The sequence below is a fragment of the Leuresthes tenuis genome, unplaced genomic scaffold, assembly GCF_036924035.1.
Source record: "Leuresthes tenuis unplaced genomic scaffold, fLeuTen1.0.hap1 SCAF_20, whole genome shotgun sequence".
Lineage (NCBI taxonomy): Eukaryota > Metazoa > Chordata > Actinopteri > Atheriniformes > Atherinopsidae > Leuresthes > Leuresthes tenuis.
In genome coordinates, this window is record NW_027325374.1 from 2,876,359 (window position 1) to 2,903,482 (window position 27,124).

Below are 27,124 nucleotides of genomic sequence, written 5' to 3' on the forward strand. Positions count from 1 at the left end.
CTGTCAGTTTTAATTGCAGCGTGTCTCCTCCTCTCTGCGGTCAAACGTCCTCGGGGACATTTCCATCTATAAATCCTGAAAATGTCCAGAGCTGACCCACTTCCTCCTCTTCCTTCCTCTCCCTCCATTTAACTCGCTTCACGTCCAAACTGCCCCTCTTTCAGGGTGTATTTCCCTTCTCGTCACCCACTTGTGAAGCGTTCTCTGCCTGATGCTTTCTCTTTCTCATGCTGTGTTTGCTTTGCCGCTATCTTGGAGTGATTCGGGTTGTGCACACTGTGAACATTCAGAACTGTCTGTTCATGTCTAACTTACTTTATTGCTGCCTGGGGTGGGCTCCTGCCCCCCTTCCCTGCTCATGTACTGGAGCTTACAGAAGGAGGGGGGGTGGCCTATTGCCAGCAGCTGTTGCTCATTTCACAATGGCCCCGCCCATACAGTGCTGAAGCAGCCCTCCACAGCAGATGAGCCGTGGAGCTCCGTTAGAGTAAAACGTCCTCACAGTTTGGGAAACTAAGAGCACAGAAGATCTCCTGCTGGTGAGAAGATGTTTGTTTTCCTCTTTTTCTGTTTGATTTGAAGGGATTTGTGTTTGAGAGGAGCAGAGGTGAGTCAGAGTTTGACAGCATGACTGCTGTCTTCCTCCTTTTCTGCCCTGCTAAAGATCACTTCAACACTTTCAGCTTATTTTTTGAGAGAAGAACAAAGTCAAACCGACTTTCTTGGTCTCAGTTTTCTCTCGTAGCGTCTGTTATCAGACACATGAGAGTTTATCACCGAATCTTTCCAACACATTCTTTCCATTCCCCACTCAGACTCAGCCTGACGTACCTTCTCCCACAAGCCTGGGAAGCGGTGTTACACTCATCCTCTGATCCACACACTTGTTGAGTGTTGTTTGAGCTTACAGCAAGCTCAGGAAGCAGCTCCTCCGTTCCTTTGCCTCGGGCTAAGTTTATTACATTGCTCACAAAGAGGTGAGAAGTGAAGAAGGGTGGTGCTCGGGTGTATGTCAATGCCTTCAGATTCTGCTGCGACACTTAGAGACGCTCATTTGACCACAACAGGTAGAGACGTAAACAGAAGTTTCCCCTCAGTTTCTGCTCTACTTGCCTGGAAACCACAGCTGACGTCCGGTTATGTATCTTACCTACTGCACTGTGAAGGTAGATCAGAGTAACTCTTACAGCAGAAAGGAAATCAATAAAAGGATATAGGAATAAAGGATGACAGTGACCCTGAGTGGCTTTGTGTTGGTGAGCATCGGTTTCATTAAAAAGGGATTATTGGGTGTTTCGTCGTTGCTGAGAGATAAAGTTTCCCCTCCTGAGTCTTTGCCCTTGTTCCAGCTCTCTCCTTCTGTCTCCCTCCCTTTGTAGCTCTGCTGAGAGAAGCCCAGGTTGTGTTGTGGGCTAATCAAATCCTCGCCATCAACACCTCGCCTCCCCACGATTCCCGTTGGCCTGAACAGAGAAACCGACCTGAGCTGGACATCGTCTTCCTCTGCCTGCCCATGTTCCTGCAGGCAGAGCCGAGGGCACGGCAAGCACACGCAGCCTGCTGGCCGGAGTCACTCACACCATGACTGGGATGGCGCTGCAGAATAGGCTGCTTGTCGTCGTGGGGACCGCAAGCTGCATGCTGTTCATTTACATCCTGTGTTTGAACCTGGAGTGGCCCCTGTCCGGCTCCATAGTGCCTCCCAGGAATCATCACGCCACCACAACGAGGACGAGCAGGTGAGGGCAGCGACGCATCCTCTGACCCAGTGGAGAGTTTTAGCTTTTATTTGAGAAGATAAAGCGTTTAAACAGGAGAACTATGGCAGCCATACAGGCACTTCTTTCCCATATATCTCTCAGTTCGGTCACCTGATCTAAATCCAGCTGATCACATTTCACATGCTGAAGATCAAAAAGCCCCAAAACAAGCAGGGGGCGAAGCTGGCAGCAGCACAGATGCAAAGTCTCTGCATTTCATAAGATCTGACACCAAAAAAATGATTAATTCAGTATATTATTCAATGGTTATTTAAAGGAATGCTCTTGTGTTCTTACCTGGAAGATGAAATCCTTAAAACACATTCATGGAGACAGATGGCATATACACTGGAGCAGTCATTCACAGTGCCCGGGGTGCCCTTGCACGGCCGTGGCCACCCCTCCAGCTGTCAGTTCACCAATCTTTGAGTGGCGAGGGAATCGAACCCCCAACCTTCCGGTTATACGACCCACTCTGGCCACTGAGCCATGGCCGCCCAAAGGAAATGAAGGTGGATGTGTAGCTGCAGAGATTTAAAGGGACCAAACGTTAAGGTTGACCCATTAATGCAACCAAAAACTTTAAGGTGGACCCATTAAAGCAACCAAAAACTTTAAGGTGGACCCATTAAAGCAACCAAAAACTTTATGGTTGACCCATTAATGCAACCAAAAACTTTAAGGTTGACCCATTAATGCAACCAAAAACTTTAAGGTTGACCCATTAATGCAACCAAAAACTTTAAGGTGGACCCATTAAAGCAACCAAAAACTTTAAGGTGGACCCATTAAAGCAACCAAAAACTTTATGGTTGACCCATTAATGCAACCAAAAACTTTAAGGTTGACCCATTAATGCAACCAAAAACTTTAAGGTTGACCCATTGATGCAACCAAAAACTTTAAGGTTGACCCATTAATGCAACCAAAAACTTTAAGGTTGACCCATTAATGCAACCAAAAACTTTAAGGTGGACCCATTAAAGCAACCAAAAACTTTAAGGTTGACCCATTAATGAAACCAAAAACTTTAAGGTTGACCCATTAATGTAACCAAAAACTTTAAGGTGGACCCATTAATGCAACCAAAAACTTTAAGGTTGACCCATTAATGCAACCAAAAACTTTATGGTTGACCCATTAATGCAACCAAAAACTTTAAGGTTGACCCATTGATGCAACCAAAAACTTTATGGTTGACCCATTAATGCAACCAAAAACTTTATGGTTGACCCATTAATGCAACCAAAAACTTTATGGTTGACCCATTAATGCAACCAAAAACTTTATGGTTGACCCATTAATGCAACCAAAAACTTTAAGGTTGACCCATTGATGCAACCAAAAACTTTAAGGTTGACCCATTAATGCAACCAAAAACTTTATGGTTGACCCATTAATGCAACCAAAAACTTTAAGGTTGACCCATTAATGCAACCAAAAACTTTAAGGTTGACCCATTAATGCAACCAAAAACTTTAAGGTTGACCCATTAATGCAACCAAAAACTTTAAGGTTGACCCATTAATGCAACCAAAAACTTTAAGGTTGACCCATTAATGCAACCAAAAACTTTATGGTGGACCCATTAATGCAACCAAAAACTTTAAGGTGGACCCATTAACTTTAAGGTGGACCCATTAATGCAACCAAAAACTTTATGGTTGACCCATTAATGCAACCAAAAACTTTATGGTTGACCCATTAATGCAACCAAAAACTTTATGGTTGACCCATTAATGCAACCAAAAACTTTAAGGTGGACCCATTAAAGCAACCAAAAACTTTAAGGTGGACCCATTGATGTAACCAAAAACTTTAAGGTGGACCCATTAAAGCAACCAAAAACTTTAAGGTTGACCCATTGATGCAACCGAAAACTTTAAGGTGGACCCATTAATGCAACCAAAAACTTTAAGGTTGACCCATTAAAGCAACCAAAAACTTTAAGGTGGACCCATTAACTTTAAGGTTGACCCATTAATGCAACCAAAAACTTTAAGGTGGACCCATTTTTCAGTTTTGACTCAGTTTTCAGCTTGAGAAAACCAGTCAATGGAAGTCAAAATGCAAAGATGCCAACAATCAGGGGCTTGAAAAGGAAAAGCGACATAAAAATCCAAACGATACGACGGTGTCATATCTCTGTTTCTGTCTAACAAGACATTTCTTCTTCTCAGGATATTTTCATGTCAGTGTTTTGGTCCTTTTGTCTTATTATCTGATCTGATCGATCTTTCTGATCAACACTGTCGAGTATAAAACTGAAAATGATTCTGAAATATATTCTAAAGAACAATGGAAATCTTCAAGATTCCTGTGGGATCTCTGAGGCTAAAAAATGCAACCGAAAACTTAATAATTAACTTCCGAGTCATTTATAGCCCGTTTATTCCTTTCTTTTCTTTTCAAAGCTGGGCTTTCAGCTAAGGGTGGGTCATTATTAAGCTGGAGTGGGTGTGAATGAGTGGCCCACTAAATCCAGATGGAGAAGAGATTATTTCCATCGTGCTGACGTCACTACTTACACATAAGGCAAGACTCACGATAAACATAAAACAATTCAAACTACCTGAATAATGAGCTCTGTGTGGGAGTCATTTTTGGATCAGAAAATCTCTTAACAGCAAGTTAAAAAGATGGAGAGGAGCCCCACTACGGACCAAACTCAGCAGCACACACTCTACCCATGTCAGCTTAATGGAGCTTTTTTAGGGCTGTAGTGCCTCCATTTACTGATCTTCTCTCATCCAAATCTCAACCAGCTTGCCATAATACAGCTTTAAAGTCTCAAAAAGACTGATTTTCCCCCCAAAGTAACAGAACAGAACATGAAACTGCACCTGGGCTGAATTTCTCTTCTGCTTTTTGGTTGATGAAGCAGAAAAGTAGAACACAAATATACAAAGTTCCTGTTTCTGCTGAAGAGTCGTGGTACAAATGTTATTATTTGATCCACTGAGACCTTTAACTAAGTGGCTGTTGCCGTGGGTTCCTGTCCATCATCTTCTCTGCTCACACACAGACGACTTGAAGCCGCACATTTCAGAGTTTAACTGTATTCTTCTTCTGTCAGATGCACAAACGAAGCAGTGACTTTTTAAACTGGCCGTTGATAGTCTGAGCTGCATTTAGGTCGGGGTTAAAGGGTTAAAACTTTCAGATCACATGGGGCACGAGGAGTTTCTGAAGCCAGCACTTATCCCTCCCTACACCAGGTTGTATCATTGTGGTCTCAACAAAGAAGCTACACAGCGCTCTGCTCACACTAATGAAAAAAATCCCCTGCAGTCATTCGAGTGAAGGTGGTCTCCGACATGTGAGCTTTGTTACGACGGGCAGCACTCCAGCTCTAAAAGCCAGCAGCTCCCTGTTTGATGCATTAACTCGATGAATGGTGAAGGCTTGTTTCTCTGAGGTCTGTTTCAGACACGGATGGGTTAGTTTGGGAGCTTCTGAAAGCCTGCAGCACACGACCATCCTGAAGTCTGTCTGCAGATGGAACAAAATCTCTTAAAACAGTGCACATCTACGCCCTCTGATAGTTACTTTATCAGGAGCTCTAGCAAGGTTGGTCTGAAACCATGGTAACCAAGGCTATGTCTGAGGACAGCATAAATACCGATGCCGTTATCATTTGTCTTTTCTTCTTTGTCAACCTTTGCTGATGCTAAAACGCTCCCAGAAGTTTGGCCTGATTAAAGGCACTAAAAGACAAATGTCTGCTTTCCAAGGTTCAAGGCGTCTTTATTACCCCTGGGGGGTAATTTGCTTTGCAGCAAGCAGTCATTCACTCCTGCAAAAACAACAAAGGCAAAGCAAAACAAATGAAATAGCAGCAAAGGACAATGATGACTAAAAATAAAGTAAAGTAAAGCTACTTATTTAGCAGAGCAATGGCAGCAGGGACGAGAGACTCTTTGAATTTATTTGTCCTGCATTTTGACAGGATGTAACTCCGCCCTGGGGAAGCAGCAGAAACCCAAGAGCCCAAGGGTGGTTCTGATCCGTCAGGATCCAACGGGCCTTGCAAAGGACTCTGGTTCGATACAGGATAGAGAGATCACTTAGATCAATCCCTGCAATTTTCCCACACTGCTTTACAATCCCCTGCAATCTGTTTTTATTCTTAAGAGAAAGGAAACCATAGCAACAAACAAAAGACGACGTTAAAATGGATTCTCAAAAACAGGAGTAAAACATTCTCATAAAAGAACGGTCAACACTGAAACTAGGAAGCTTGCGATAAAAATCCATGCGCTGATGAGCCTTCTTACACACAACATGAAGCTCAAAGGACAGCTTGCTGTCCAAGTGAGTATCGAAGTATTCGCAGAGAAACTATCTCCCCGGCCTGGTTCTGACACTCATTTTGTATCCCTTTCTGATTATTTTGTGTCCCCTTAGAATAGTTTTGTGCCTCTTGGTGATTGTTGGGGATTTCTTTGCATCTCTCTGGGGTTGTTTTCCTCTTCGTGGTTTTGTGTAATAGTTAGAAATTAAACTACTGGTGACTTTCTTTCTGGGGAAACTGTCATAATTTATTATTGTAGTAAAGGGTTTTTTTTATCTCCCTGGCCTGGTTCTGACAGGAGAGACGTCGGACTTTATTAATCTTCTCCGAAGAGCTTGTTTTAATTTCCACGACATCACTTGATGTTCTGTAAACACAGGATGCATTCAGGCACCTGTTTAAAGACCCTCGAAAGAGAGAAATCATTCATTTCTCTGCTTTGTATTGTGTGTCTGTGGGTGATAATGAGCATGTTGCTTGATGTGGTCATTTTGTGCGTTTTGACTTTTTGCTCTTCCTGTTAAAGTGTTGTTACTTTATTGTTGTTTTTGTGTGGTTATTTTTAGTCTTCTGCTGCTTTGTGTCTCTCTTAGTGTTGGTTTACACTTCTTTATGGTCATTTTGTGCATCTTTTGTGGTCGTTTAGCATTTTCCTGATGTTGTTTTGCATCATTTTAGTGTTTTCTGAGCATCTGTGTTGTTGATTTTGTTTCTTCTGCTGCTTTGTGTCTCTCTTAGTGTTAGTTTACGCTTCTTTGTGGTCATTTTGTGCATCTTTTGTGGTTGTTTTGCATCATTTTAGTGTTTTCTGAGCATCTGTGTTGTTGATTTTGTTTCTTCTGCTGCTTTGTGTCTCTCTTAGTGTTGGTTTACGCTTCTTTATGGTCATTTTGTGCATCTTTTGTGGTCGTTTAGCATCATTTTAGTGTTTTCTGAGCATCTGTGTTGTTGATTTTGTTTCTTCTGCTGCTTTGTGTCTCTCTTAGTGTTGGTTTACACTTCTTTATGGTCATTTTGTGCATCTTTTGTGGTTGTTTTGCATCGTTTTAGTGTTTTCTGAGCATCTGTGTTGTTGATTTTGTTTCTTTGTGTCTCTCTTCGTGTTGGTTTACGCTTTTTTGTAGTCATTTTTGGTAGTTCTGCATCGTTTTGGAGGGTTTTTTGTGCCACTCTGGTCATTTTGTATCTCTTTCTGATTATTTTGTGTCCCCTTAGAATAGTTTTGCGCCTCTTGTTGGGGATTTCTTTGCATCTCTCTGGGGTTGTTTTCCTCTTGGTGGTTGTGTGTAATAGTTAGAAATTAAACTACTGGTGACTTTCTTTCTGGGGAAACTGTCATAATTTATTATTGTAGTAAAGGGTTTTTTTATCTCCCCGGCCTGGTTCTGACAGGAGAGACGTCGGACTTTATTAATCTTCTCCGAAGAGCTTGTTTTAATTTCCACGACATCACTTGATGTTCTGTAAACACAGGATGCATTCAGGCACCTGTTTAAAGACCCTCGAAAGAGGGAAATCATTCCAACACGCAGAGTTGAGCACAAACACATTTTCTCTGCTTTGTATTGTGTGTCTGTGGGTGATAATGAGCATGGTGCTTGATGTGGTCATTTTGTGCGTTTTGACTTTTTGCTCTTCCTGCTAAAGTGTTGTTACTTTATTGTTGTTTTTGTGTGGTTATTTTTAGTCTTCTGCTGCTTTGTGTCTCTCTTAGTGTTGGTTTACACTTCTTTATGGTCATTTTGTGCATCTTTTGTGGTCGTTTAGCATTTTCCTGATGTTGTTTTGCATTGTTTTAGTGTTTTCTGAGCATCTGTGTTGTTGATTTTGTTTCTTCTGCTGCTTTGTGTCTCTCTTAGTGTTGGTTTACGCTTCTATATGGTCATTTAGTGCATCTTTTGTGGTTGTTTTGCATCGTTTTAGTGTTTTCTGAGCATCTGTGTTGTTGATTTTGTTTCTTCTGCTGCTTTGTGTCTCTCTTAGTGTTGGTTTACGCTTCTATATGGTCATTTAGTGCATCTTTTGTGGTTGTTTTGCATCGTTTTAGTGTTTTCTGAGCATCTGTGTTGTTGATTTTGTTTCTTCTGCTGCTTTGTGTCTCTTTTCGTGTTGGTTTACGCTTTTTTGTAGTCATTTTTGGTAGTTCTGCATCGTTTTGGAGGGTTTTTTGTGCCACTCTGTGGTCATTTTGTATCCCTTTCTGATTATTTTGTGTCCCCTTAGAATAGTTTTGCGCCTCTTGGTGATTGTTGGGGATTTCTTTGCATCTCTCTGGGGTTGTTTTCCTCTTGGTGGTTGTGTGTAATAGCTAGAAATGAAAAACTGATAATTATCTTTTGTTGTAATCAGACTACTGGTGACTTTCTTTCTGGGGAAACTGTCATAATTTATTATTGTAGTAAAGGGTTTTTCAGGGGCCTGGCAGCCTTTAAACCCAGGCCCCTTCATCACGTCATGTTACATATTGTTGTGTTTTAGTAACATCTGATATTTTCTGCTCGAGAACATTTGATCATGGTTGAAACAAGTTTCAGTTACACAGTGATTCGGCTGCTTTATTACATTTGTGTCTTGTTAACGTCTTTGAGGTTAGAATGTGTCAGGCTCTCAAAAAACAGAAAGAGGAAGGATGCACGAGTACCCAAGACAGTGTTCTTATCAACCGCAGTGTTATTGATTACAGGAGCAACACAAAGGTGTTGGCATATGTTTGGTTTGTATATTTACCATCTCCTGGTTCACTGTGCTTCACTAAAACCACCAGGATGCAAACACAGAGGAGGAGCTTTAACGTTCAGCAGTTAGACCTTTGATCTGAGTGTTAGATATATTGAACTAAATGAGATCAATTCATTTTGAAATGACTGATCACTTTCAAACACATGACAAAGGTTATATATCAGCTCTGTAAGGTTGTATTGATTTCTCATTTCACAGACCACATGCGCAAACAGCAGCTCAGCTTTTGAATCGAAAAATAAGATGATAAGAGAAATATCTGATTTAATAGCCTCATAAAAGGTAAATGTTTTACTCTTAAGACCGAGCAGATTTATTTGTTTAAAATGCTAATCTGAAGGACTAAGTGGTGGACATTGAGTGAGTCTATTTTAATCAACCAAAATAAAGTAGTGAAAAAGTTGGAAACCTGGTTAGGATGCACTCTCACTCAGGAGATGGAGGTTTGTCGGACATATTTAATGGAGGACGCCTCGGGGAAGACCCAGGATCTGCTTGAACAATGGCAGTCCTGTTCCAAACGTCTGATCCAGCCCTCATTTCTTTCTGTTTCCCTCCAAGCAGCCAGACTTTCTTATTGTCCTTTAAGATGGTTCTGATCAATAGTTTTCCAGCTTTCTGAAGGTCTGATCCAGCCCTCATTTCTTTATGACTTTATTTAATCTTTTAAACTGGTCCTGACCAATAGTCTGAAGGTCTTTCAAAATTTTTCTTTGGACATTTTCTGCTTTTTCACTTATTTTCAGTCCTTGTAACTGACCACTTTCAGAGGAATGTGTTTTTCTTTGTTCAGCCACTTAACTCTGAGCTATGAAGCATTCAGGCAGAAAAAAGGCTCCTAACTCAAGGGATGAACCAGTGTTGTGTCGACACATAACAGACAACTTAGCAAAGAAGCCATTTTAAACTGGATCTTTAGGCACTTTGTTACTAGCAGCCTGTCACAAAGACACATCATTTGTTCCCATTTCTTTAGCTGCATCTATGAAAAACAGCAAAGAAAACACAGTTTGACAGACAGAAAATAGGATTTCTGCAGCAACAAGGTGATTCCCACAGTGCTTGACTTCAATCTTTTTTTATTTAAGAAACTTTTAAGAAAACACCTGTTATGAAACAATTTACACAACAGCTAATCTATGAATCAAGATTGCTTTTACATCAACTTTGTCTCTGTTTCTATACTTCCTCCCTCCTCGGCCTCACCCATCGCTGAATGACTTAGAAACATACCACAACCGTCAGATAAATATAGACTTTATGCTGACAGACTTAAAGTGTTTCTCAGAGTCTTGGAATCCTCTTTCAGTAAATAAACACCGAAAAGGATTCTGAAAAATGAATAAATCATGTGCTTTTGTTCTCACAGCAACTCACAAGACTCCGAGGAGCCTCTGGACAGACAGAGCTACACCCACCGGTGGCCCCCCCCACCCCTGACATCCAGCCGTCACCCCGACAGAGTCACACAGTCTCCAGCTCTAACGACTCAAACAGCAACCAAAGTGCTAAAAACAGCACAAAACAAAGCTGTGAATGACTCAAAGTCCAGCTCCAGGTACGCCGTTGCGGCCGAGGCCAGCAGCAAACGCCCCACAGTGCGACCCACCCGGGCCGCCGGACCCACGGAGCCCCCCTTCATTGGAGACTCTTACATGAGCGAAGACGTCCCCCCACAAACGGTGAGTCCTTGTTACCGGTGTGGATTTGAACTGTTTGTCTGATTAATCATGCAGACAGAGCAGATATATGTGGTGAAGGAGACCAACACCGTGACAACACTGGATTCTCCTCTGAGTCAATAAGCTGCTGAAAGAATTTTTTAAAGTACACTTCCAGTAAATGTTTGATAAATCTGTGCCTTGTCAAATATGTTAATCATCCATTTTTCCTCATTCGTAATGGAAAACTTTGTAGTTCGTGTTCATGATTTTTCTGGGAGGAGAACTCAAGAGTCACATATTCATCAAAATCCCTGAAGAACTGAAAGAGTCATTCAAGCCTTATTTCTGCATCACACCCGCTTCTGCTGGGTCATCTTTTCATGTGAGGATAAAAAGATTTGCCAGCAGGTCATCGTCTCAGATTCCCCCCAACAATGGTAAAACTCCAGGTAGAAAAAATGGGGTGGGGATAAAACATAGTAAATGTTAAATTTTAATCTTTGTAAAGGTCACATGATCTGGTTCATCGTTTGTGGAGGACTTGAAATCAAATGAGTTCCACATAATTTTGTTCAGGATATGCTCCGCTGCTTCCTTATTGTTTGTGTCCTTGAGAAACCAGAAGGTCCTCCAGCACTGAGGGAAAACTCCAGCTATGCTCTGACTTCCCTCTGAGGGACACGGCCCTTGTTGTGGGACCCTTCCGTCACCACTGGAATCGAGTTCTGCTTCCTTTCTGCCCTCATTTGGCTTCATGTTTGTGCACATTTCATCCCTGGATGGATAAAACATCCTTTCTTAACTGTGCAACTTCCAGATAATTGTGGTTGTAAAAGTTCCTGCTCTGATAACAACACGGCTGTGTTTATCTGCCCCTCGCAGGTCTGCTCAGACAGCATCCGGGGGCGGGTCAAAGATACCGCATTTGGAGGTCGATTTCTGGAGCATATTCCAGTGCTGCAGTGGGCCAAACATGTGACTCAGGAACAGCACGAGCGTCTGAGACGGTACCCGGGAGCACATGGCTGGGGGGGCATCGACTACAACAGTGAGCTCTTGTTTCTGCACACGTTCATCTTCTGCTCTTTTAGTTTTTATTTAATTCTTTCTTCTTATCTTTCCAGTTTCTTCTCATTTTTATCAGTTTTATTTTTTTGCTTTTTGTAAGATTGAAATTTGTTGCCCAACAAACTAAATTCCTGATGACTCGGCTTTATGGTGACAGTGAACCACAGGACCAGAGAACAAGTGAAACGTAATGCAGCTGTTTCTAAGAACTGACTTCATGATTTAATGAAACAGCAGGAGAAACTGTCCTGTTTCCCAATAAACTGCTCATCTTTAACACCATCAAACGTGTGCGTCTCCTGCTGCGATGACTTGGTTTCTCACACCTGTTTTCGGATCTGTGAACAAACTGTTCTTCTGATTCATTTCAGTTCAGGCTGAACACTCTGCTGCTTTGTTAACTTGTTGACTAAAATATAGAAATGAAAAAGTAGAGTTTTTGATGCCAAGGCCGGATCACTCTGACCGGTTAGAGACTCGTCTCTCTCTCTGATTGGTTGCTGAAAATAAAACCAGACTCTACTTAGCTCTACTTTTCTTTTTTCTTTCTAATGACTTCTTCTAGTAACGCCCTAAAATGTCACGTAATTGGCTGTGCACTGACTACCAGTGTGTTTTGTATCACTGTGGCCTTGTTATACTCGAGAGGTACATTCAGGAACTTTACTGTCAGTCCAAACTAATCTCTGTTGCATTTCAGATAAGAAGTGGAAAAACAAACTCAAAATTACAAAGTTAAAAAAACATGGCCGCCTTCAGGTTGGAGGTTGCTTTGCTACTTAAAAGAATAACTCTGCTCAACATTTATGTTGTTCAGTTTACAAATGAGCAACAGTTTTGACAAAAGTACCATTAAATCAGATCATGAACAGCATGTGTTGAGCTGCTAATTTTAAGTAGTGTCATAAAATGTAAGAGTTGTAAAGCTTTACTGAGATTACTACAGATGAATCCAGAATTTAGTTCTTGTTCCCAAAGCTCAGCTTCCTGTTCACAACGGTGTGGACTTGTTGCTGTAAGACTGCTGAAATGCTGCAGTACAGAAACGCTCTTCTGGCTTAATCAGAAGAAAGTGTGTAAAAACTTACACACTTTTTAATAAAGTGTGTAAGTTCCTCTTTTGACACTCACAGTTTCCCCATCTGGGTGTTGCTGCTGAGCCACAAGATGAGCAACATTTGCCTCTAAGAGATTATCTTATGTGAAATGTTCTCCTTTAGTTTAACCCGTGCTAATTTATGATTATATATTAAGTTTTACTCAGGAATCTGATCCATATGAGCATGAAATCAAGCGATGGTGACTGGTTGTGGTGAATAAATTTCTACAGAGAGTCTAAATGTTGTATAATAATTCAACTAATCAAATGCAGCTGTTCGGTTTCCTTGTGCAGGCCTGCTCTAAATGCTATAAATCTCCGTCTGGATCTCGAAATGTATCACAACTGTTTTGGATTTATTTTACAGCAGAATTTCACAACAAATTACAAAATGTGTTGACTTGTTTGCAGTGTTCATTCTGAGAAGAGACACAGTTGACTGAAGCATCGTCAGCACAGCGAGGCTGGAGCTGACGCTGTCCTGTGTCAGTCCTCCGGGACAGAAGAAGCTAATCACTTTGGCATAATTTGATTGTGGAAATGTGGGTCTCGTCGTTAGATGCTTATCATGTTGAGTTTCCTGCCTTGCTCCCACACATGTATCCTCTGGGGTTTTCTTTCTCTTCTAATCACAAAAATCAGAATCTGTGGGCGAATGCAATTACTCAGGCACAAAAATAACTGTTTTTTTGTGGAAATCACATCACATTCAGATTAGTTTTGTATTTGTGGTTTCAGCTCTGGTGGAAACGCTCTCTGTTCTCAACTCGTCTGCGAACCAGCAGATGTTGAACGACTGGGAGGCTCGCTGGAATAAATCGGAGTGCAGCCGCTGCGCTGTGGTGGGGAACGGAGGGATCCTGAAGGACTCGCAGAAAGGGACGGAGATCGACGGTCATCACTATGTCTTCAGGTAGATTCTGACCACGTTGTTTCTGGAGATTTCTACATGTTCAGAGCAACAGCTGATAAAGTCAACACAGGATTTTTAGAAAGGAGAGAATAAACTGTGTAAGAAGGGCCATAAATGAATTAAAAATTGTGCTCTTTAATTTAATTTTAGAGCTTAGTTTTTATGTAATTCCATTAAAAGCATCCCTTTTATTGTCATACATGCTGAACTTGTCAAAGCAATGAGACAACAGGAGCCTTTAACTGAGTTTGTTTCAGTTTCTTTGGGCCTGGGGGCCACAAACAGCAGCTGACTCTGGCTCTGCTTCCTGTCCAAACACAGAGAAACTGAAGCAACAACAAGCTGTTGATCGCTCTGTGCGTTTGCTGTCTTGACTGAACTCTGTGTGTGTGTGTCTGTGGACTCTTGTGATGTTCAGGACCAACGGGGCGATCATTAAGGACTTTGAGCAGGACGTGGGGTCTCGGACCACCCACTACACCTTCTCCACAAACACTCTGATGAACTCCATGCGGAGCTACGCAGGCGCCGGGTACAAAGGACCCCCAGTGTCCAAGGTGAGGACAAAGGACTCCAGGTCTAACCTCACTGAACGGTGAAATAAAGATGGGCTCACTTCCAGCTCTGCTGATCTCTGACAGGAAACCAGATACATTTTCCTGCCTGATCACGACCGGGATTATCTGCTGATGAAGGCGGCGGCGACGCACACCCCAGTGGTGCGAGGGCCTGAGCGGAACAAAGAGTAAGCAACACCTCACAGGCGGCAGCGGGACTCCAAATAACTTTATTTTTCTGTTCTTCTGTGTGTTCAGTTTAGAGCTGGCATCATGGCTCAAAGCCTGGGTTCAGGCTGTGGTTCCATGTTCATCTGCAGGCGTACATAAAGTCCTGCCCATGCAGAGTCACGTGATCTGCTTTTAGTATACTGTAGAAGTGTGGATTACGGGTCCCTGTGCAGCGGCGGGCCGCAGAGGGACCCGGTGGGGCCTTGTGGGCTGGTGAGGAAGAAAAAACACATTGTTTGATGATAAAACACAAGCTGCTTTTGAACTTGACTGAGATGCAGGCTTCTGAGCTGGATGCAGATTGTCCCTTTCCTCTTTAAAGGATCATTTCAGAGAGATTTTTTTAAGCGGAGTCATGAGCAGTCGGTTACCTGCAGTGATCAGAACGCTCTCTGTTTGTAGAAGCTGACAGGAGCTAAAGCTTAAAGCTGCTCAGAACATCATAATCAGGGAAATGGCTCACAGTATGACTGTCTTACTGTTGTAGGTGTTTTGGATTCATTGAAATTAATACGGTTTTATTACAGAGAAATGGAAGCATGTATTTTTCGAAGAGCTGTGATTGACTTTGCAAAACCTCACTGACTATTGATTAAAAGATCTACATGAGCATTGTTTCCCATTTATGTGGGTTTAATGTGGATCCAACTAGGAAATACTCTTCCTATCAGTGATACCTGATTATGGCACGACGCCATAAAAATCTCAGATTTTGATTGGTCAGATTCACCTCAGTCCACCTTAAATGACCTTGGGCCCAGAGGACATCTCTGGATTGTGTTCCTGTTTTTTTCTTTGCATGATAGCTTTGACTTTCAATTGTAGATGTCATGATGACATGTCTTATTTTAATGGACCATAGATGATAAAGTCCAGATGTGTTGATATTATAGGCACAAGTACACCATCTCAGGAGGCTGTTTTTCTCGCTGTGTGCGAACATGTGTACACAGCTGTGTTCCTGCGTAATAAGTCAGCCCAACACACAGGAAGAGTTTAAACTGTGTCAGAAAGTTATCTCTACCACATCCACCTTTACACAGTCTCTGCCTTTAATTCTGTTTAGAAAATGAATGAATACTCATCTTTACAGACAGCGAAACAGCATTTCTACCCTGGAAGTGCTGGTCAGTTGTGTCACTGTGCAATGTTTTCTCTCACAGTCCATCAAAGTACTTTGGAGAGGACGTGTCAGCAGAAAAGCTGAAGATGTACCACCCTGATTTCATCCGGTACCTCAGAAACAGGTGAGTGAATTCTTATCAGAGCAGGCAGATTGAATTAAATGAAAAAGGAGCTCTCGTTTCAAACAGCTCAAAATGACAGTGAAAGAGAGGAAGCTGAAACCAGTGGGCTGTGGAGGGAAGTTCCCACACAGTGCCACTTAAGATATGGGTAATGCAATGATTAATGTGAGCTATGACTTTTTGACGTCACAGAAAATGTGTTATCTACCCCGCCCAACATAATCATAATAAGTTTCAAAATCATCAAAGAGCGTGCTGTGTGTGCACAACTGTAACCATCATTTATCATTACTTGTTTCAGGTTTCTTCGATCTAATGCTCTGAACACCAAATATAAGGACATTTACCGTCCATCAACAGGTGCTGTGATGCTGTTGGCTGCACTGCACAGCTGTGATCAGGTAGGCTTTGTATCGTGACATCAGTCAGACTAGACTGCACTTGCCTGACTGCGTGAGAATGTGGCAGCCTGCTGCTTCACTGCCTGCTGATGATGATTTGACAGATATGTAGAAATTCTCCAAAAAATCACTGCATGTCATCGCAGTCGAAACCTGTTTTTCAACCTCTGCACTGAGAATCTAAAAGGGTGACGAGTCAGAACATGAAGCCGACAGTTGCTTTGTTTGTTGTCAGAATCTGACAGTTTGTGATTTATTTTTTTGTTTTTACTTGGCTGCTGAAGGTGAGTGCCTACGGTTTCATGACTCCAGATTACAAGAACTACTCTGACCACTACTACGACAGCAACTACCACCCAGTGGGCTTCTTCATCAACCATGACCTGCGCATGGAAATGAAACTGTGGCAGCAGCTGCACCAGGCGGGCCTCATACGGCTCTACATGCACCACTAAACGAGCCACCAGAAATGATGGTGACACGATGGCGGCGTGGTCATGAAGAGACAGGAAGTGCATAAAAGTGACGCCGAACTCTTAACTGAGCAAAGCCAAAAAACTGACCGAAGTTTTCCTTTTGTGAAGGAAAGAATACATGTTTTTAAAACTACAGCTGCTGTGATCGTTGATGATGAAGATTTAAGTTTATTTATCAAACAGCTATTTGTTACAAATCTTGTGAAATGTTTAATTATCCTTAAAGTGATGATTTTGGTGATTTTTAGGTTAAAAATGGGTTCAGACAAAAAAACAAAAATGGGCAGCAATGCTGGGAAAGATTTAGTTTTGTGACACAAATAATGGTCTGACCTCTTTGGTCCATATCGAACAGGTACATTCAGATATACAAAGTTTCGGTAAATTAATACTGATCCTCCAACGTTTCATCAGCCTTATCAGGTTATAGCCTGATACAACATTTCAGCACAGAAAATCATGGCTTCAGTAATTTGGTTGAATTTATATAAATGGCTAAAATCACGTTAATCCATGAACACTTTGATGGAAAAAAAAAATACCAATAAAATAAAATCCCTTTTGGCTTTAGCTACTTTGTTTAGTGCTAATTGACAAATGTTAGCATGCTAAACCAATGATCTGGATAAAGTCAAATTAAACCACTGACTGTTAGCATGTCACCATAAACTTGTTTTTTGTGCCAACATTATCATTAAAAGCAGTTAGTTTCGGTTATATTTATAAAAATCTGTTATATTAATGTTAAAGTGAGAAAAATTTTAAACTGACTGTTAGCATTTTCACTGCCACTAAGCAGCTGCTAACATTAGCATTTAGCTAAAATTCTTCGGACTCCATTTGGCAGCAAATAACAGAAAACTGCTCAAGTCACCACATAGAACGCAAAGATTCACAGACCTTTGTCCCTTATATGCAATATCAAAATAGGCCAAATTTCCCTCGGTAAATAAATAAATGACCAACTTGACATTTTTGTCTCATTTTATTCTGTTTATCTACTTTCGGACTTGTGTTAAAGTCTCTTTTAGGTCACATTTATACAAATATACAAAGGCTGACAACTGGAAAATTACCCTTACCCAAATTTTGTCTATTTTACTACTTTTAAACCTTAAAATCACCTGAAATATGTTCACTGGGAGGACATATTCCAGTCGATCTCTAAGTTTTATTATCATTTGACACGCTATCATTTGCCACTCACTTAAATAGACAGTTATAGCTCTGCTGGCAGTGGCTAAAGTTATTTTTGTTTTCTGACTCTGTATCCGTATTTTATTGTGGAAGGTGGAAGAAAATCCCACCTATGGTTAACTTCCAAACTCAGAAAGACAAATGTTTGAATGTGGAAGGTTACACAATTTAAGGTTTCTCATCTTTTTATACATATATCTTTCCAAGCATTTTGTTAGGTTTTGTTTTCCTGTGACTATAAGAACACTGTGTGACTTTCAGTGCCTTTAATGTGAATCAGCACATTGGTATTGTGTGGAGATTCTGGACTTTCCCTCAGCAACAGAGACTAGAAAATGTACAAAGTTTGGATTTTGAGGCTGAAACCGAGGACTTGACTAATCTCGGGGACTTCGCCTGTTCACCTGCTGCACCTTTCTAAGCCGTGACAATAAAAAGTCAGAGTTCACTGAGACTTCCTGCGTTTGCTCATCTCGGATGAAGCAGAATAAGCAAAAAAACAAAGTTTTATTGTAGTGCCAGCAACGAAAACATACTGTATAAGTGAGAGTGAGGGAAAAGACTCCAAAAACAAAGCAAATCAGGGAATATATGTTTTAACTATTATTGTTTATTTGAATCAGTTCATATTCAAAGTCATCCGGTTATCTGAATTACTGGGTTGTGTTTCTACAGACTGTATTGGAGCAAAGGGAATGTTTTTACTGTGCAATTTATGACCCTGACTTTGACATTTTGAAATCTTATTAAAAGGAAACTCAATTTTATGTCAGTAGTTCTTTCTCTTTCAGAAGCAAAGACTTTGGTCACACTTTATTCTACATGTTCTCATGGATTTTTATTGTTTTTAACTGTAAATTTGGAGGAAGCTTCCTGGAAAGGAAAAGGGTAAGTGGCACTGTGCTCAGTTGGTATTATTTTTTATAATTGTAGTCTTTGTCAGCAGCTGTCAACACTTTAGATAAATGTAAAAAAAATGCGAAACCTACGTATATTTTTATACATTTGTTCAGTTGTTGCTTGTAAAAACTTTATTCTTAATGTAAGTTGCAACCAGTGTTTAGTCTTGGTGTTCAGCTGTGAACCAACACCTCTGCTACAATTATGGCTGACAAACACATTTGGATCACAGGTCTTTAAACCTTTTTTAAGAGGAAAATGAAGGTATATCTGGCCTGCAGGGCCTCTTTGCCTTCCTGTCAATTCAAATCTTTGTTGTAACGGACACATGAACCCTGCTACCCCTTTGGTTTCCTCTCCATCTTTATCCTGTCTGAGAACTCGGCTGCGGGGCACGGAGGGAGAAACACCGCCAGATGTGCATGGTGCCATGTGGTCAGGGAGGAGGCTGCATTAGGGAGTTACTGAAGCCATGAGTCAGGCTTTGCAATGCTGCCAAAATGTCTGGCGGCAGGACTTTACAATGACATACTGCAGTCGGTAATGTGCAACCAGCAAGACAAGACCTTTCTGACTGGATTATACACTCACTGGGCACTTTATTACAATACAAGAGCTGTGCCATAAACTCTATTAAAGTGTCTCTAATTAAATTAATGTACATAAGTGGGCCAAAATATGAGGAATACTTCTAAATATGAGCCAGTAAACAGTATTTAGAAGAATCATCACATCTCTGACATTGTTAACACAAACTGGGAATTAAGAAGATTTATAACAGGGAGATTTATGGCAGATGTGCTGTCTTTGTGTTAGACTGAACATGTGTTCCTAATGAAATGCAAGCTGAGCGTCAGCAAAGGCTTGTGGGATGGGAGATGATGCAAGTTCAATATATTTAATATGTTTAAGTTGGAGAAAATCATAGATGCACATGAGTCTGGGAGAAGATTAAAAGAGGAACTAAAAAAAATCTGAAATCCATCATCCTGGTGTCTGGAAAATCCTTAACAAGTGAAGAACATTTAAAACATCAGCCAACTTAGACGGGTCAGGGAGTCTCGGCAAGTTAAAACTCAAGAACGGTCATTAAGAAGAAGAGATAAAAACCTACTAAAAGTTCTCAACAGTTGATGTTAAAGTACCATCAGAAGAAAAGAGAAAGACCAGGACTTCTGGAACAATGTGCTTTGGACAGATGAAACTAAAACTGAAATATTTGAACACAGTAACAGTGTGTAGTGCAAACCAAAGGATGGCGTTCGGTTCGAGAGGATTTTCATACAGCCGTGAAAGCATGGGAGTGTAAATGTCACGGTTTGGGGCTGCTTAGCTTTAGTAGGATCTGTCCAACTCACCATCATAGTGTCCACTTTGAATTCTTTGTATCAGAAGGTGCTGGAGAAAAAACTGAGACCAAGTATCCAAAAATTCAAGCTAAAGCGGATTTGGACAACGCAACAATGACCAAAAACATTCCAATAAATCAGCCAAGGTTTGGCTCAAAGCTAGAAATGAAGAGCTCTGGAGAAGCCGGGTCAAAGTTTAGATCTTAATCCAGTTGAGATGGTGTAAGCTGATTTGAAACTGGCTGCAGATGCAAGAAACCCCTCAAACATCAAACAGCTGAAAGAAGTTTTGCATCTATCATCTGGGAAAAGGAGAGGATGTTAGAGACAGGTTGAGGCACACATGTTGTTGGAGCATTTAAGTTAAGGTCAGTTTCGTTGACAGTTTCTTGCTGAGGTTAAGGCAGAGTTTGACTTTGATATGCTTCATTGAGACAATTAGACCTGCTTTGGGCTCTGATCTCCGAGTGGTTTGTAGCTAACGATCTGCCTGTTAAGCCTGAGTTTCTTTTTAGTTGATGCTGTGGAGCCCAGAGAGCACATTAGTCCTTGACTGTTCTTACTACAGTTTGTTTTAATACAAAAGGGAATATTTTCATTGTTTTTGCATTATTTTCTTTGTACTACGAGAAACTGAGAGTCAGACGTTAAAAGAAGCCAGAGACTGATGGTTTTTTTGTGAAGGCTTGCATCCCCACAGCAAAAGAGGGCACTTGGGAATAGTCACACCCACTCTTACACATCTTATTGAACTGATTTCAGCCAAAGCAGGGAATAAGAGCCACAACAGCATAAGATATCCCAACTTTTCTACAGAGGGAATTAAGGAACTATGATATCTTTAGTGATTTTTCTAATTTAAATTATTTGAATTGATTCTAAATTAATAAATATTTAATTGGGATTTCCTAATTGTTTCAAACAAACAATTAAAAACCGAAACACTTTCAGTACAAGGTGAGATTTTTTGAGTCAATTTGTAGAACATTTTTTTCTCTTAAATCACTGTAATTTCTACACTGTCAGAAATGTTGTGCTCATCAATCAGTGAAAGTCTTTGTTTTTTTGTAACATTTTGCATCAAAATTTATATATTTTCAATTACTGTAACATTTTTGCTAATTAAACAAAAAGTTTATATCTGACCCAATTTTGTCAGTCCTCTCAGGCGCTTCCCTCAGGCATGAAGTTACTCACTGCTGGCCCCCAGTGGTCATAACAGGTCACTGCAAGCACACCGAGTTAAACAGCAGTTTCCCTTTATCAGTCCCTATCAAATAAACCATGAATAATAAAAGAGAGTTCCTTCTGTCCACCGTCACCTTGAGTTCGCTCAGGATGGAGGATTGAACTGAAGAGAAGTTTAGATGCAGCTTGTAGGTTTTCTTAGTTAGGCAACTTTTTCTTCTGAATGGGCACTGAATGAAATTAATTTATGTGGATTTTATACAATAGAATATATTGTATTTCCAATCAGTTGTTTCACAATGAAAAGGACTGATTGGCTTCAACTGGACTGCATCTTTTGGCGTGCCTTTAAATTACATTTTCACGCTATATACATCAAACTAAATTTAATTATATTTATTTTGGAAGAGAAGGCGCGGATAAAAATCTAATTCTGCATCAGTGAAATATAAATGGACTCATTGAAAAGCAACATTTTGAAACTTAACTTTGAAACACAAAAACTAACAAACCTGAGGGTTTTGAAGATTATTTTGATACCTTAAAAAGCTTTTTTTCTTTCAGTGTTTTTTATCTTATTTGAATCAGTTCCTCTCCATGTTTAAGTAGTGCTGTTATCCTCTGTTTGTTTCGTAGTTGAATAATATCTAAATAAAGTATTTAGAGGAGAGAGTGTGTCGTTCGATCAGTAAACAGACGGAACATATAGGTGTCTGTGCAAATGCCTGTTTAAAAACAAAGCAGACATATTTATATATTTATAAATTGGTTTGGGTCCTGTCTTTCCACTTTAAAACATGTAAATCGTAGGGATCAGACGAGTTTGTTTTAAAGAGGTGAACATGAACGAAGTGGATTATCTTCATCAGAGCAACAGTACAAATCAGACTTCAGAGGACAAACTGGACACTAAAACCCTCGGAGTTCATCAGGATGATGTTATAAATCAAATAGCGGGTAAGAATAAGGACAGATCTAATGTGGAGTGTTTCTGTTATCTGTTAGCTTGTTGTGGCGGTGTCTGAAGTAGAGCTGAGCCTTCAACCATCTGACTTTCCAATCCGTTAATTACCCCAAATTAACGGTTTCAAATCTCGCGAGATTCGCGTCTCTTAAATAGCGTAAATAGTGCGTAAAAGGGGCACTTGATCCGTTAGTATATATTTAATTCATAAAAAATAAAAACCCCGAGATGCTTCATGCTGGTTAAAACAACAGTGATATAACTGTTGAATATTTTCAGCGTTCATTATGCCAGAACTGGATAATCCACAATGTTTTTAATGAATTTATATATAATGAAGATCATGTTGTCTGAGGACAAAAAAAATGTACATTAGTTAGTTTGAGAACATTTTTGTTGAAGACTCTTTGTAATCATTAAGAATCCTTAAAAATAAGAATGTCTTAGTTATTTACTTCTGTCCTGTAAACGCAGAGTCACAGCCGTCCTTAATTTCCATGTGTTTCAGTTTTACCTGCAGGTGTTCAGCAGGTGTTGGTGGTTAAGGAAGAGGTTCCCTGGAGCCCCAGTTTGGACCAGCAGGACCCCGAGCTACTCTACATAAAGAAGGAAGAGGAGGGACTTTGGACCAGTCAGGAGGGAGAGCAGCTTCATGGACAGAAAGAGACTGATATCAACAGGTTCAAATTCACAGTAAAGATTGAAGATGATGAGGAATCTCGGTCCTCAAAGCTCCGCCAAATTAAAACCGAAGATAAGAGAGAGACAGAGCCTCCAACCAGCAGCTCAGCTGAACAGATGGAAACAGAAACTGATGGAGAAGACTGTGGAGGAACAGAACCAACCAGGAACCCAGATCCAAATACTAATTTACAAGCAGTTACTGATGAAAAAGTTACAGACAGTTTTGAAACAGAAGTCAGTATTGATGGTTATTGGCAGAAACCTAGGTCAGATTCTGCATCTGAAACTGAGGACAGTGACAGTGATTGGAAAGACAGCTGGGTACCTGAGTCAGGTGGAGATAGAAATGTGGGATGTGACACGACCAAAAAACCTTTCAGCTGCTCTCACTGTTGTAAACAGTTCCTCTACAAGCGGTCTTTTCAGAAACACCTGACATGTCATTCAGGAAAAAGCTCTTCCAGGATGGTTGATGGGAAACGGTTTGGAGGTAAGCAAAGTATAGATTCACAGATAAGAGAGAAACAGTTTGTCTGCGACGTTTGTGGACAAAGATATAACCGAAAGACAGAACTTCGGACCCACATGAGAGTCCACACGGGAGAGAGACCATTTAAATGTGGCTACTGTGGTAAAGGTTTCACACATCAAGGAAGCTTGAAGAGACATGTGAGACTCCACACGGGGGAGAAACCATTTGGCTGTAATGATTGTGGTAAACGGTTTCGACAGCACTGTAGCCTCACAGCGCACATGAGAGTCCACACGGGGGAAAAGCCTTTTGGCTGTGATCTTTGTGGACAAATGTTTAACCAAAGGGCAAATCTTTTGACACACATGAAAGTGCACACTGGAGAGAAACCATTTAATTGTGATAATTGTGGTAAAAGATTTAACAGAAGAACACATCTAAAGAGACACATGAGAGTCCACTCGCAAGTTTAAAGTTAAAACTGGGCCTGATAAGTTATTTAATTTTATTTTGCTTTATTTAACTGTTTAATTTACTATACTTTGTGTCTCTTTATATCATATTAAAGTCCTCCTTCACTAAACATCCACCTTTTCACATCACTAATATGTACATATGGTGTTTTACATGTTCAATAAGAGATATGACAATCAAAATCAGCCATCAGCACAATGGCTGACGATTTGAATCTGCAGAGCACTGTCATTGTCTTCAGGAAAGTTCAACATGCTGTATTTGAATGAAACCAGCTCCAACCAACCATCCTGTTTACTTGTTGGCTTGCAAGTTAAAAGAAAAGCAGGTTGGTGTGTATTCCTCTGGTGACTAAAATAGCAGATTTTAGCCATTTTGTGCTCAGTGACTTGCCCTACAGTTGTGAGATGTAACACCACTGTTGTAAAACAAACCTCCATCTGAGCCTTGAACAGCACAGCTGTAAAGGTGAGTTTGCTGTCATGCTTTAAAGGCTGACAAAAGATACCTCCAGAAGCCACCGACCATGTGAAGAGATAACGTAGGATTAGAGAACGTAGCAAGAATAAAACTTTCAATCTATAAGTCAGTAAAAGGTTTCTGACATTAGCTCTTTTTGCCTTCTATGTCATAAATCCGAATATTTTCATGCTCCCGAGACATGACACACATACTTGTGTCAAAACCATATAGCTAACTTGGGGAATGTTAAATTCATGTATCTTTCTAATTTGTATTTTATTTTTGTTTTGTTCTGCACGGCCTGTTGTAGCTGAAATAAAATAATCTGCCTTCAAGTGCCTTGTTTGTTTGTATATTTGAATGCTGGTGACAATGATAAAATTTAGAAATAATAAAAAATTAACAAATTCACACGGGGGTCAGCCGCTTGTAGATGACGTGTCGATCATACGCTGTGACGTCATCTGTAAACGCAGGAACCGAGTCTCTTGTTTACAGAGACAACACGTGGATGGCGGGAGCAACATGGATTATCTTCAACAGAATAAAGCTGAAAGTCGGCCTTTAAAAGACGAGCTGGACGTTAAACTTCTCGGTGTTCATCACTGGAAGGTTGTTTTAACTCGAACAGCAGGTAAGAATAATCACTGAAGTAAAGCAGTAAAGTTTTCTCTGGGAGGAAAAATTTTAAGTTTGTTGTGGGGGTGGCTTTAAAAACTATCAATTTAAAAAGCAATTTATCGTAGGATCTTCTGGCAGGATTAAAAATACAAACCTGATTTGTTTGATAAAATTAGATAAAAAGCGTTGAAAAAGGCGGAAGTATCAGGGGATACCCGGACGTTTTTACAGCGTTTGTTCTTCAACTTTACTCAAAGTATTTATAGACGCAGCTTGACAAAGTTTAAAGTAGTGCATGATAATATCGAATTAGGTTAAATTGCATTGTGTTAATTTCAGTCACGTTCTTCTTCTCGACAAAGCATAAATTCCACCCAGTTATGGCGGATGTAAATTTTCTCTTTTACGCCAGACTCAGCGCGCGTTTTCTTAAAACGAGGCACTGTGCTTGTAGTGCAGTTAGATGCAGCTATAAAATATTATTTCATTTTAATCTTTTAATGGAACCAATGTTCATGGTGCTGTTTCTGCAGAGCAACATTTTATGTTCAGAAAACAGTCCACATCTTTGAAAGTTGTGTTGTGGGACGGATGTAAAATGTGCAATAGGAATAGAAAGCAGCGTACAGCGCAACTAGGAGCGCTGCTTCCTTTGGTGCCACATATGTACAAAGAAAAACAACAATAAAATACAAAGTAGAATAAAAGTATGATTGCGCAAAGATTTATTTTGCAGATTTAAAGTCTGTGTGTTTTATTGTGAAGAGTATTTAGAGTACTGATGGCTCTGGGGACCAAACGGTCTCTGAGCCTGTTTGTCCTGGCTTTATGCGACCTGTAGCGCCGGCCTGAGGGCAGCAGGTTGAAAAAGTGATGACCGGGATGGGATGAGCTGGCAATATTATCCAGGGACGGTAGAGAGCAACCAGTGATCCTCTGAGTTGACAGTTTGTGGGCGATCCGTCAGGAAGTCCTTAATCCATCTGCAGATGGAAGTGGAGAAACCAAGTTAAGATGTCCAGAATGATTGTGTTGAAGGCTGCGCTGTAGTCCACAAAAAGCATCCTCACATAATTCCATTGACTGATTGGTCCAACTTAATCAGTGATGTCTGTTTACCCTTTACTCTCCTTTGGTGTGGTGAATGACAAACTGCTGTTTGTTTGTTTGGTTTAAAGTTCAGATCATGTTTCAACCTGATCAGATATCTATAAAGTGACTCTTAATTCAACACATACTGATTTATCAAAAATCTGTGTCAGAATGTAGTGCATCAAACGATGCTGTTATACCGAGGTGTTGCATTGTGCAAATGCAGGAAAAATAAAAACGATTAGAATAGAGTGAAGAACTGACTGATACATTTCATGATAAGCTTTTTCATGACACCGGTTTTGTGTCATCAGGTAGCAAAGCAGTACTAAAAGATGCTATATAATAACATCTGCTTGATATTTAGAGACAAAGCTGTCCTGAATGTATGTGTGTTTCAGTGTTGCCTGCAGATAGCCGGCAGGTCTTGGTGATTAAAGAAGAGGTTCCCTTGAGCCCCAGTTCGGACCAGCAGGACCCCGAGATCCTCCACATAAAGAAGGAAGAGGAGGAACTCTGGACCAGTCAGAAGACAGGCGTTGCTGTGAACAGTGAAGATGAAGAGCATTCTCAGTCATCACAGCTTCAACAAATCAAAACTGAAGACATCAGAGAGACTGAGAATCCGACCAGCAGCTCGAGACCAGAACCAGATAGTAATGACAAAGACTGTAAGCAGAGCAAAGCACCTGAGTCAAATGTAAAGACTAATGTGAGATGTAACACGGCCAACAAGTCTTTAAGCTGCCCTGAATGTGATAGGAAGTATGTCTTCTTGGGCCCCTTTCAGAAACACATGGCAATTCATTCAGGCCTTTCAGGTAGTGAGAAACCATATGTTTGTGATACTTGTGGTAAAGGATTTGCTCATCGTCGTTATGTGAAAAATCATATGAGAATTCACCTGGTAGAGAAACCATATGTTTGTGAGGACTGTGGTAAAGGATTCACCCGAAAAGAAGGCCTAAAGTACCACATGAGTGTTCACACAGGAGTGAAACCGTATGGTTGTGATCACTGTGGGAAAAGATTCTTCCAAGAAAGTTACCTTAAGAGGCATCTAAACATCCACCAAACAGAAAAAAAATTTGTTTGTGACCAGTGTGGTAAAAAATTTATGCAAAAGGAAAACCTGAAGGCCCACATCAAAGTCCACAAAGGGGAAAGACCATTTGTTTGTGATCATTGTCACCGAGCATTTACTCAAAGGCAGAGTCTGAAAAACCATATCAGAATCCACACGGGAGAGAAACCCTTTGGTTGTGATCAGTG

At 40.6% G+C, this 27,124-nt stretch overlaps 2 protein-coding genes across 2 annotated transcripts in view; one reads left to right on the top strand and one right to left on the bottom strand.

Moving 5' to 3' along the window:
* The window catches only part of LOC140278884 (uncharacterized), a 243,468-nt gene that overhangs the window by 173,099 nt on the left and 43,245 nt on the right, over positions 1-27,124 (bottom strand). The window lies entirely within an intron of this gene.
* Positions 421-18,413, top strand: st6galnac (ST6 (alpha-N-acetyl-neuraminyl-2,3-beta-galactosyl-1,3)-N-acetylgalactosaminide alpha-2,6-sialyltransferase). Its single transcript, XM_072373558.1, has 10 exons — positions 421-553; positions 1,395-1,739; positions 10,163-10,475; positions 11,340-11,505; positions 13,363-13,537; positions 13,956-14,094; positions 14,179-14,282; positions 15,489-15,572; positions 15,874-15,973; positions 16,258-18,413. Exons 2-10 carry the CDS (start codon positions 1,582-1,584, stop codon positions 16,426-16,428), a joined length of 1,410 nt encoding a protein of 469 aa, XP_072229659.1. The 5' UTR covers positions 421-553; positions 1,395-1,581; the 3' UTR covers positions 16,429-18,413.

Excerpts from the sequence above, each read along its gene's own strand:
- st6galnac (XM_072373558.1), top strand. The coding sequence starts at position 1,582 with ATGACTGGGATGGCGCTGCAGAATAGGCTGCTTGTCGTCGTGGGGACC. Across the intron at positions 1,740-10,162 it reads ACCACAACGAGGACGAGCAG|CAACTCACAAGACTCCGAGG; the intron begins GTGAGGGCAGCG and ends TTGTTCTCACAG. Across the intron at positions 15,573-15,873 it reads ATCCGGTACCTCAGAAACAG|GTTTCTTCGATCTAATGCTC; the intron begins GTGAGTGAATTC and ends TACTTGTTTCAG.